The sequence below is a fragment of the Poecilia reticulata genome, chromosome 11, assembly GCF_904066995.2.
Source record: "Poecilia reticulata chromosome 11, P_reticulata-male-v2, whole genome shotgun sequence".
Classification (NCBI taxonomy): Eukaryota; Metazoa; Chordata; class Actinopteri; order Cyprinodontiformes; family Poeciliidae; genus Poecilia; species Poecilia reticulata.
In genome coordinates, this window is record NC_088840.1 from 1,997,746 (window position 1) to 2,010,763 (window position 13,018).

General features: G+C 38.0%; 1 protein-coding gene across 3 annotated transcripts in view; it reads right to left on the minus strand.

Annotated features, from left to right (window-relative positions):
- Positions 1-9,228, minus strand: part of septin7 (septin-7) — a 30,868-nt gene extending 21,640 nt beyond the window's left edge. For 2 of the 3 annotated variants that reach the window (XM_081612326.1, XM_081612325.1), the window contains exon 1: positions 1,904-2,048. In XM_081612326.1, coding sequence (XP_081468452.1) covers positions 1,904-2,033 — 130 coding nt within the window. In that variant the 5' untranslated portion in view covers positions 2,034-2,048. Of the gene's footprint in view, positions 1-1,903; positions 2,049-8,958; positions 8,961-9,049 lie in introns of those variants that run through there. The other variant, XM_008421248.3, reaches the window with a different exon arrangement.
- Between the last annotated feature and the right edge of the window lie 3,790 nt (positions 9,229-13,018).

Here is a 13,018-nt window from a genome sequence, read left to right on the forward strand (position 1 = left end):
TAGAAGATAATTTATATTGCTATATTCACCCAGTGGTTTGAACTATAAAGTATTTATTTTTCATTTAGCTTAACCAATTTTGATAATTTTTTCTTCAAAAAAAAAAAAAAAAAAAAAAAAAAAAAAAATCACTGAATTTTCGTAATTTCCCATTCAAATGCTCGGAAGTGCAGTTGGTGAGGCAGCAGTGAGCTGAGCCTCACCTTGGATTGCGTAACCTCTCGCTTAACTGCCACTCAGAGAATGTTCCTCCTGTCTGTACGTCGCCAATAAAATGTTTGAAAAACATATATGACCTAATATTCCATAATTTAGCTTATGTATATAGTGTACAGTATTTTTTGTCACCAACTATGTGTGTGTAAAATGTTTCGTGTGCTGAAGAGCGATCATAAACGGCAGAGAACAGATTCGAGGTGAGGCAGGCCGTTTTCTTGCCTCATGGCAGGGGGCGCTCATGACATTGGTCTTGTGACTCCATGTTTGCAGAGTAAGAGACAGCGAGCTAGCCACACATTAAAAAAGTCAAGTGCAGCGATAGATTTATTATTTTCTCCTCTCTTCAGACGTCAACATGGATGACTATATTTCTACACTTAAACAGTTTTCTAAAGTGGATTTTCAATCAAAGCAGGAAATAACTAAAGGAAGACCAACAAAGCAACAACCCACAAACTACTGTGTTAGATTAGCTAATAGCAGCGGTATGTAGCTATAATCTTCCACAGCTATCGCATATTAGTAAACGCAAAGTAAAAACACAAAACAAAACAAAAAACATTAAGCCTAAAAACATAGTACTGAAACAGAATGAATGTTCTGTTCTTTGTGTGGGAAATATTTCAGTATTTTTTGGTGTTGAATCCTGAAACATAAAGTGGCGTTGTTGTCAGTTGTTATGGCAACGAGTCTGCTTGTAGGTTGGCCGATACAGAGAGCGAGAAAGAAGTTGTTTTGAGTTGTACTTTGGTTTTTCCCTTTGCAGTGGAGCATAGTACAAAATTAATAATAGCTACATTTCCAAGTTTCATTGAGTTAACGGAATTATTTTACGGCAGCAGTGCATGTAAAATAATAGTTTTTCTGCCCTCCAGCGTTGTGCGCATGTGCGAAATTTCCGTGTATAAACAACATGCAGGACGTCTATACTTGTAAATCCGATTCTGATTAAGTCAGTGCCTCACCAGCTATGAATCCGCACATCACTGCATGAGATGTGTACAATAAGTCCAGTATTTAGGCTTCCTCACTACCAAATATGCCACAGTCAGCTGTTAGCTACACTATAACAAAATAGAGGTGGATGAGTGGAAGAAACCGCCACTCAGCCATCAACTGGTTGGCCATGTAAAACCAGAGAGTGGGTCAGTGGATGCTGAGGCACATGGAGCACACAGGTCAGCTGCTACTGTCCTCCACCCTCCATGCAGTCTTCAGATTAGCTCAAGTATAATTAATAGAGACCTTTTTGGAATGACTTTCACCCAGTTTTTGGTAGAAAGAGAGAAAAAAGAAAAGAGAAACAACAAACCATGCCAATGGAAATTATTGAATTTGAATACAATTAATTGATTTATTGATTATTGTGACAGGCCAAAGGGGTGTGGCTCAAGTTCACCAGACAAGCATCATGCGTTATTGTCCATTTATCATTATCGAGGCAAACTGCTCCATATATCATGATATTGTCATAGGTCATATGGCCCTACCCTACTCTGTGGGGAACAACAGCTGCAAAGGTTGTTATCTGAGCCACAGGCTGACTTTCTGTTTGCAGCTGTTAGTGTTGCATAATCACATAGAATCATATGTTACAATAAACACAAACCATTCTGTGATATTATTTTGGTCATATGCAGAAACATGTAGACAACCAAACACAGATGATTATAGATGTACTCACCCACAACCATCAGAGTGAACTCAAAGCCTCTCTTCACTGATTTCCTGTAAACTTGGTTGGGTAGATTAGCAAAACCCACATAGCCCTCTAGGTTCTTCTGTTGCTGTAAATTGAATTTACACACACACATACACACACACACAGACACACACACACAGACATTTAAATTTTTCTCCAAAGCCAAAAACTACAGTTGACAAAATGACCAGACATTCAAAAATCTCAAGGAGCATTTCATACAGATGACACTTAATTTTGTCATCTGTTTAATTGTTAAATAATGAGTAAAGACCGGGGGCCTCATGCATAAAAGAACACATTTTTCGTACTGTTTTTCAGTACGGAAAAATTCAGAAAAGTGCGGCGCACCAAAAAAATGGGATGCATAAAACTGTGCGCACGCACATGGTCGCACACCTTTCCTTTATAAATCCTAATTTGCAGGAAATAGAGCACAGCTGCTGGTCTGCAATGTTACCACCCACATATATGTAAATTAGTATAAATACCCACTAGTCTGCCACCACTTGAAGCAGTAACCATGGCGACATCCTTGTTTGTAGCAGTATGAGTATTTATAATAATAATTATTATACATTTTATTTAAAAGGGGTTTTCAGGACATAAGGTCACCTTACAAAAATACATTTTAAAGAAAAAAATAAAATCCAAATTAAATAAATAAATAAATTATGAAAATGCCCGTTTGAACAGTAGCGCGTTCAGCCGGGACTTAAAGGCAGACCGCATGTCAAAAAGTCCTTTCAGTGGGGAATATGAACGTTTATTCTAAATAGTGAATCAGGTGCATACGTTGTACATTTGCAGAATAAAGATGCTTTCTGTCCAGAAAGGCGCATTCACAAAGCTGGCGGCTCGATGACTGCAGTTGCACCGGTACTGCACGGCTCCTTCTTTAAGTTTTGCTCAGAGCTCCAGCATGATCAGTCTGGATTAATCTAAACACTAATAAACCATCAACAACTGAAGATAAATATGATCTCTGTACAAACGCTCCCGCTGAATCCTTCCATTGGCGATGTTCTCCATCAGAGCCAAAACGCTCCACAATGCAGCACATTTTTGCACAGCTACGTATTCAGGATTGACTACACACCTTAATCACCTTAAAAAGTAATCAAACCTGTTTGGAGTTAATCTGCTGATCCAACCCAGTTTTTATTTTTTAATTGAGAATGAAATTACCTCATTGATGCATTTCATACACTTCAGCGCACAGACCAACGAGTTACATCTTTATGAGACAAAAACTGAGGAAAAGTACTATTTACATTCTAGTGAGGTTTTCACATCCTTTTATTTTCTTTATTTTATGTATGCGTTACTTTATTGTTTGGGGATAAATGCGGCTCAGTTTCATCGTTTACTTTTAAGCAATAAAAACATAAAATCATGGAAAAAACATCGGGTATGATGCTTCTTGGTCTAAAACACACTGAATGTAGTCAGGTTTCAGTATATTTAGGTGAGTTTTGATGCTTTGTAGTTTGATATTGTTTACAGAAAAAGTTTGAGTGGCTGCCGCACATTTTCACGGCAGCAAAAAAGTGTGAGTATATTTACGCACACTTTGATGCAAAGTTAAGTTTTATACATGCCGACTTGTGCATAGAATATGGCGCTGCACATTTTTTGTGCACACGCACGCTTTATACATGAGGTCCCTTCTCTTAGACCAACGCAACGCTGAAGATTATGGCAAACTGGGAACAAAATTACGCTCTTTAACAAATTTGTCACCATTAGAAATGTGTGGTGTGAGTTTGTATTTAGGCCCTCTGCACATAAATTACATTAACAACTTTTGTGAAAATGACATCTGAAAATGTTTGGGGTTATTTTTCTGCTAGCTTGACACAGGAGACCAAAAGCTTTGCTCATTTTTCTTAGCAAGATAACTCAATCTTAGGTTGGATGTCTGTAAGATTCAAAGTAATTTCTATTGACTCCCAGTTGGGTTTAGGTCTGAACTTTGACTGGGCCATTCTAACGCAGGTTGGACCTGAACAGTACCAGTGTATCTGTGGCTGGTGGTCCAGGTGGAAAAAACAACAACAAAACACTAAAACCATGTATTCTTTTCCATCCACTATAAGATTTAACTTTTACAAAGTAGTTTTGGGGCAGGTGATCTTTGATCTCACTGAAACAAGAGTGATGTACTTACAGCTGGTTGGAGAGCAGATGGATGGAGAGCAACGCAGCAGTGAAGGTGGCAGATCCAGGACGCATAAAAACAAGAACAATGGAAAGAATTAGGACAACAAATCGTCTTTTATCCTTACTCTCTGTGAACACTTATGAATATTTCTACAGAATTTGAAGCATATAGCAATAATGTTTTTATTTCTTTGTTGTTTTTTTTTTTACACACTAGTTAAACTGACACTAAGTTATGAGACAGATAAAGCTCCTCGACTTCCTCCCTGTGCTCCTATTGAGCATTCCTTTGACGTGTTAGAGCAGAGACAAAGTTTCTAAATGCAACAAATCTTCATATTGTATATGCAAATATGGCACTGTATTTAGAACTACTCTATGAATGTAGCTTTAAGACAAAACATAAAATGTCTTGTTCTGGTATCACAGCTATAAAAATGATGACATACATTCACACTGAATTAAATGAAGCACTTTGGTTTCTGCTTTCTGGTGTTTTTGTATGACTGCAAGACTTTTAACTCGTTTCTAAATTGAAACTCAACCACTTTTAGAACAGCCTTTCTACCTGACAGCTTCAGAGTACTTACTGCGGCCCTCTCCACACTGCTTCCTGTTCGTTACTCATAGTTTAAACTGAAACTGCATGCAAATACCGCAGAGAGAAGCACATTTCTACAAAAAATAAGAATGAAGACACAGCATGTTCTCCTGTACCTAACATGACTGAAAAGTTCAGTTTACATTCATAAAGTGTTTGATGAGAAGCCTCCATATCTGCAGCGCAGCAAGCTGCTGTCTGTAACCATCTGTAAATGAGTGAGTTTGGTGAATGTCATCCGAGAGTGAGTGTGTGAGCTGACTTGTTTGTTTCAGCAAAGCTGCGCAGCAACAGCAGCTCCCACTGACATGTTAACCAGAGGAACACATGGGACGTGCTCCTGAGCTAAGATTTTACCACAAAAATTCAATCAGCGCAGGAAGGCGTTGAGGCCGTATCAGAAAGCAAGGTGCACTCTGCTGAAGAAGCGGAAACTATGTGGGAGGGCAGTCCCGGAAGCTTGAGTCTGAGTCTGCCTGGGTTCAGCTCCAGAGAGCAGTGAGCAGCAGCAGAGAGAAGAGAGGTTCTCTCACACGCACCAACCAGTTTCCCACGACCCTGACACAGCTCCGGCATTCCACACATCCTCCTGCTCTGGAGGTTCATCCAAACCTCTCAGCCCATCCAACACACACTGCTCCAAAGAACCACCCAGAATTCCTCAACCGGATTTTCATCCTAACATGGGAATAAAAACAGCAGATTCTCCAGGAAATTTCTTTGATGAATCTCCTACAGCAAACTTCGGATATCCTGAGCCTGTCCTGGGGCAGGAAATATCCCCACAGATAGGGCTGGACAATAAATAAATAAATAAATAAATAAATAAATAAATAAATAAATAAATAAATAAATAAATAAATAAATATAGAACATTTAATATATAGAATATTGACTGAACTCTGATCCAGAAATGCACAGAATTATGGGGGTTGTAGGCAAAGATCAACCTCTTAACCTCTTAGCTAAGAAAAGGTTAGTGGCATCATCTAACTCGCGCACTCTTTGGTTACCTAGCAACAACCTGTTGAGTAAATTGCACAGCAGCAGTTTCAGGTTTTACCTCAGAACTGCTTCAAAACATATTTAAAAAATGGTGTGGAGAGAAAACTGTGGATAAACAGGAAAGGTCAGGCCACCAATTTGTCTGCATTTCAGACATTTAAAATAAAAAAAACTAATCAGTCGCGCTGAGCTTTTCACATGTTGATTTTCTGAGCTGAAAATTATTGTTTTTGGCTCAGATCCATCCTTTGCCATGTATGATCAACATTGATCATTAGCTCAATATTGCATTGAGGTAATGGTCAATGTAATAGCATTCCATGTCTAGAATGCTGTTTCTGCATCTCAGACAATAAAATATTTATTTTCTTATTACATGAGGAATTAAATTATTTATTTGCATTTTTACGTATTTCTAATGTTATATAAAATAAGCCAGTTAAAAGGAATAGCCAAATCTTTATCCAAGTTAATCAAATAACCATCAAACTAACAATAGAATCACTGATTTGTAAAATAATTGTAAGTCACAGCCCTAAAGAAATCCAAACATGACCAGAAATGAAGAGAACATGATCCACACCCCAGCCGGTGTTTGGAGCTATAATTAGGTAAAGTGCTGTACCTTGCAGAGATCCGCAGACCTGTAAAACATGTCACTCGTGTTTGCATACCAAAACCATTTTTCTCATTATTCTGGCATGATTCATCGAAAAGCTCCAACACTCCCAGTGTTGTTGTGTCTCAACTGCTGTGTGTTGCAGAATGAACCAGGGTGAGCATCGCACAGCTGTTGTCAGCCACAGATCATCATGCTGAGCAGGATGAGTCTGATCAAACATGTGACCATCCAGACTCTTTCCTACATTGCTATGGCCAAGAAACTTATGGATTATCTGTATAAAATATTTATATTGATTCTTTGTTTTTATAGAAAAAACTGTAGCTAAACACTGAACTGAATTCCAATTTAACAAGATTAAAAATATAACAAATGTAAACAACACTGATCTTCTAAACCTGCATCATATCTGCTGGGTGGAGGAAATCTAATGTAGATGTGAACCATCCTGTTACTGCATGTAGAGACAGAATGATCTCTGATGCACAGAGACATGATTACACTCCAACAACCAGAGCAAAGCGGACCCGACCCAGCTCAGTGGATCCGGCTCAGCGTACCCGACCCGGTTCAGCCACCACCTCCTCTTGGCATTAGCCCGCCGTGTCACCTGATACTCCGTGTGTAGCTGGCAGGAGGCCTGACCTATCCATCTGTACTATCAGTCCACACACGAACACACAGACACAACACACACACAGCATGCCGTTTGGATCCAGCTCTGTTTTCCATGATATAACTGGGTATTTATTCTCCTCCATACTATGGCTCAGAATTGCTCCTTCTTTTTTCTCCTAACAGCATTTTAACTGAATCATTTGATGAATCAATGTCATTGTCTTTAAACAAAAACATAAACCTTTGTTGCTGTCATTTGAGTAATGCACCTGACCTGACATCACAGAGCCTTGCCCCAGTGCAGCAGACTGACCTGTTTTCCCACATGGTTTCACACCACACACTCGGTTCTACCTGACAAATTCTACGCTTCACTATCTATAACCAGCAGGGCGGCTGCACTTGTTAAATGAATGTCTGGTGTTTCTCTAGTAATACACGTCTGCAAATAAAAGATGTCATGGTTTCTTTGTATCGTCTTGCCTCATGGTGGCGGAGTTAGCATGTTTAGCAATGTGTAGCTGCTTCACAAAGAAGACATGGATGGTAATAGGTAGATGGGATATTATGCAGAACAGGAAGAAAGCCATCTGATGGACAATGCTTAGTCAACATGGTCGCTTACAAGCAACCATGTTAATACCACAGCAGTAGGAACGTAAGAGACAAAAGTTACTAACTGACAAATAATTATAATCAAATGTTTTTGTTTTTTGTTTTTTTGCTCAAAGCAAAACCGACATTCTTGAGGGACTCCTGAAAACCACAGTGTAAGTGTTCCTGTTCCTAGTCACTGAATTTGAACTGAACAGAAACCAATGCAATCCATCCAATAGACACCTTCCATCAGGCTGGTCAACAACACCTGTTCCATCAGGTATCCAGTTTTCTCAACACCTAAATGGCAGAATTGTGTTCATATGGTTAGGAACATGAAACGATTTCCATCCAACTGTCATGCGAATTTTGAGCCAAGTTATGAAATTTTACAAAAACGAATAAAAAAAGCTAATTAGTTATGTTTCCTGGCTTGCAGTGAATCAACCAGGCTACACAAAGCGTAGTTACATTAGATGACGCTATGCATGGCTGTAATAAATAAGTAAATGTTTGCAAAGTCAGAACTTATTCACCATAGAAGTCTTATCCAGGTAAAACTGAATATATAAGAAAGGAATTTCAGGTCATGAACAGGCCTAGTTAAGTTAGTTAAGGTCCTAACTTCAACCTAATTGAGATGTTGACCTTAGCAGGCATAACATGCTTGAGAACCCTTCAAAGCTGTTGAATTAAAACTATTCTGCAGAAAAGAATAGATAAAAAAGACCCCACAGTTACGCAAAAAAAAATTCCAATTCAAAAACACTTGATAGAAAGATTGACTTGTACAAGCTTTTACACTTTCACAACAGAGCAAGCAAGAACAGACAAACCACTTGAAATCTGAAATTTCTAAATACTTAAGTTACTTTCACTTGCTAATAAAAAAAAAAAAGTTTGATCTCAAACAACACAAAAAGCAAAAACTGTAAGGGAGAAAATACTTTATAACACAATGGTATTCAAGTCTTTAATGGGTGGGTTTAGCCCCCCGTGTTTAAGGATCCTAGCACAGCCTCTGGATCAAAGCACGAGACACAGATACCGCTGAGAACAACGCTGCTTCCGCACATCGCTAAACTTACTCCAGTCTGTGGATCCTGACAGCTCTTCTCAATTATTAAGTCCAGTCTGACTTTATTTTCAACCAATGGGCATTGTTACAATAAACCAAGACGGAAAATAATACTTCTGAATGGACGGTTCGTGAGAACTCCGATAATTTAAGGTCTAAAAAGCGGTGACGGAGCTGTTTCTAACACGAAGAGAGAGAAGCAGGAAACTGTAGTTGCTTCTGACATGTTGCCAAACAGCGATACATGCCAATCATTTCTACATGTCTCACTAACATGTCTGTTTAGCAGCATTAAGCTTAAGTAACGACAACTAACATATTTTCCAGCATTTTGTTCAACAAAGTTAGGAAACAGCTCGCTAACGCGCCAGACACTTCCAAAAAGTCAGTCCTAAACAAAGCTCCAGGACAAAAAAGCAGCTTTCCAAAGCTGAGAAAACTCACCCATTATGCCGCCGTTCCCCTCTGCTTCACCAGCCAGGACTTCTGAGCTTGACATTCCCTCTGGAAGAAAAAAAAACTCCCAACAACTCACTGAACCAGTCCGAGTGGCAGGCTCGTACTACGCCAATTGCTGTACGTAAAGGATTCACACGAGACCGTCAAAGCAAAAATGCGTACGCGCTCAAGAAAGTAACAGCGGCAAGGTATCGCGAGATTTTTATGGGCCCAAATATCACTTTAAGAAAACCCTCAACTAATATTAGTTCAATAGGATGATAAACATAGTTAAACTAAGGCACTGGAAAACTGGTAAAGTTTGCACAAATGTTTTCATAAAATTCTGGCTAATCTGGAGAAAAATAAATAAATAAATCTATTCATCAGCTCCATCTAGTGGCCTTTTCCATTACATACAAGAAACACCATTTTCTCATGTTTCATGAAGGAAACGGGTACGAATTTTACCTGCTCTTAGGAATCATATCTTCTTTTCTCAACAAAGGTTTCTCATCTCACAGAATTATTATTATTATTATTATTATTATTATTATTATTATTATTATTATTATTATTATTATTATTATTATTATTATTATTAAAAATTGTCAGGAAAAAAAAACATCTGTGAAAATGATAGAAAAGCTGTATAAAGTATAAAAATCTGGAAATTTATGTGATTAAAATGTAGAACATAAGGGCTGAAACAATACCAGTGATCACAGGAGCTCTAGGACTTCTGAGAAAAGGACTTGAAAAATTCACCAACAGGATCATTGGTCGGCATCATCAGAATCCATAAGATCCAGAAGATTACCCTCCTGGGAACAGCACATTTACTGCAGGCGGCGACATCACTCCTTCAGGGCTCTCAGCTCTAAAGGATATAAAAAGAAACAGCATATAAAAGAAATAGTAAAAATAACAACAACAAATCTCTCAGTAGATTTATTTGAAAGTAACCAAACATTTATACCACTTAATGGAATACACATTTACTATAAATATGTTACATACAGTGTATATTATGCATAGCTGAAGACATCATGTTTAACTTTTTTTTATTGAAGAAAATAAAGATTGTGGCATTAATGAGCTGCAGATTATTAGGATGGATTCTCTGTTTTAAATGATAGAAAAACAGTCAAAGAGCTTTGCAGACATGAGCTATCCCACGCAGTGAGAGAGCAGTAAAATCAATCGCCCAAACCTCAGCAGCACCCTCTCAGCATTAGATGGAGCACGAAAGCCTCTGGCTGTGAAATCAAATGAAATGGAGTGCGACAAAGAGGAAAATGAGCTTGTCGCATCATGTTATATAAAGATGGAAGCTGATGTTGTTGCTCTAAGCCTCACTGTAGCTGTTGAACACTGACAGCTTAGACACTGCAAGATTATACAATATAATTACATTTACAAAGTACATCTTTCATTACTTCATTTTCTCTGGTGTTGTGGTAATAAAAATATTTCTCTGAGATCTCTACAACGCATGTTACAGTTAACAGCGAGTGTTTCTCCAATAAAAAATAACTAACATGCATGTTTTTGTCAATACAAACATTCAGTGGGTGTAGAAAAGTACTCTTAAAGTTAATATGGAAAATATAATAAATAAGACACCATTTATTTGTAAGAGTTTGTCACTGTGGTCAAATTATTCCTACAGCTGTGCTCTTGCTTGTTAACTACTACATGTTGAACTGAAGACAACAAGATGAACTAATGTTTTGTAATGCAAAATAAGCTATTTTAATACATATAACATAATAATAAAGACTAAATTTTTCTGTAAAAACAATATATAAACTTTGAGGTAAAATCAAAGTTATCCACAATCACAGGTGAGTTTGCTCAACACACTCACAAGAAAGCCAAAGCCACTCACTTCTGCATGGGAGCAGTTCCTTCCCTTTACGCCCATTCAGATGAAGTTCCCTTTCTGTATGTCTTAGGGATTATATGATATTTAGTGAGAAGGGAGGACAAGATAGTACGCTCACTTTAAATGAAGGATGTGACTTTACCTGTCATTAAGCAAATGTTTATCTCACAGCCTCAGTGGCCTGTTTACACTCAAGCACTTTAGCGCAATAAATCTTGTTAAACATCATAAATCAATACAATACACTGTCAGAAGCAATATTAAAATTGTCTTGTCCTAATCAATTTACTCTGCTCAGATACAGCTCTGACTTTAGTCCTTCTTAAAAAAGGACTTTAGCAGCCTTTGTCTTCCTTCCTTAACAAAGAGGGAGTCATGACAAAGCCATGACCAGCTAAACCTTAGTTGGCTAAACTATAGATTAGCTATGATTAGCTAGTCATGGCTAAACTAAGATAGCCATGACTGGAGGGGAGCCTTTTCAGAGCAGTGAAGAAAACCATTTGCAGTTAGCCGCTTGGCTAGTGGCTGAGGAAGCGTCTATTTTGCTTTAGATGAGCATTGGCTTGGTTTAGGACAAGTGTCCTCATTTTGGGGCAGGACAGTGGTAGTTCTGGTTGGTAGGACAAGCAACAGCTGCAGGGCATCATGTGTGGAGCCTTCGTATCTCTCTGGGCGGTGAGGCGACTTGTGTAGGGTGTGAGATCTAAGAACCAAAAGTCTTTTTGTTCTCTATGTATTACAGACAACAAAGTCAATGATTTGCAGTGACCATCCAAAACATGGTCACTGATCTTAGTTCTAGAGAAAATGAATGGGACAGAGATGAAAAGCTGTGTGTGATTAAGGAGGCCTTCAAACCTCATCCAGTTTCAACAAAACTCTTCCAAAATATCATGAGGAGCTTGTGGAAGGAAAAGCAAACTATTTCACCAAATGAGACGGTTTAAAAGGCATTTTTATGAAATATTCAGGAAATGTAGCTCAATATATTTGAATTTAAATATATTAATAAAACAATACTCTCTATCATCATTCTGACATTCAGCAAAAGAAATGATGTAAATAGGGACAAATCTGAGACAAAATGTTTGCTGTGGACGTCTGGATCCAGATATGAAATAATGCTTAGAAATTAGGAATGTGTGTTTTCTGCATGTGGTTTTATGAAGCTATATGCTACAAGTACCAAATTTGTGCTTTTAATTAGTATGATGCAATCATTTATTCTATCAGACAACTGACTCTATAGTACTTCACTATCCATCATTCACAGTGGCATTTTGTGTACACAAGATGTCAGTGTGGCACTTGTAATAAAGAAACCAGCAGGCTGATGTGGTGTATTTAGTAATGGCATGGCTGTATAGAAAAACACACAACTCATAAATGATTGACTGGAAAATAAAAAATCTGAGTGACGAATGATAATTATGAATGAAAGTGTTTAGTGTATTGTAGATTACCACCACCGTGAAGCACCATCAGATTTAATACCAGCACCGAGATGAAACAGCTGGAGAAAACAAACCATATGTCATCCAAATCATCTATCCAGAAATCTAATTTCCGATTGAGAAAAATGAATTATTATTCCACATCTTCACACAATTCTAATTTCATCAGTATGGAAATTTCCTTTCTAAAACATTTAGCATCTTATTGACTGAAACTGGAACTCATATGCCTGTCTGTGCACATATTGAGCAAATTATTCAATATGTGCAAATAGTCTGTTTTATTTCAGGTTTTTTATTAAGCAGGGGTAGAGTGTTGAAACAAATGGAAGCTTCCCTCTGTTTTTCATCAACAGTGTTTGTCACAGTTCAGCAACAGACAATTGTCCGTTTGCCAATTATAGTGCAAATTCCTGACTGCTCATTTTGTGTGCTGTATCTGTTTACTGTCTCTTTGTAGCAGGGTGTTTGGGAAGCGAATGTCGACACTCGCTCATGCACAAGCTACATGGATAGTCTGTGTGATTGGTATGAACAAGAGAATTATGTTTGGAGGTGGTGAATGAGATGGCTGTCATCTCCAGTAGGAGCTCATTAGGAAGACAAAGAAGCAGTTTCACCCTCTAAGGA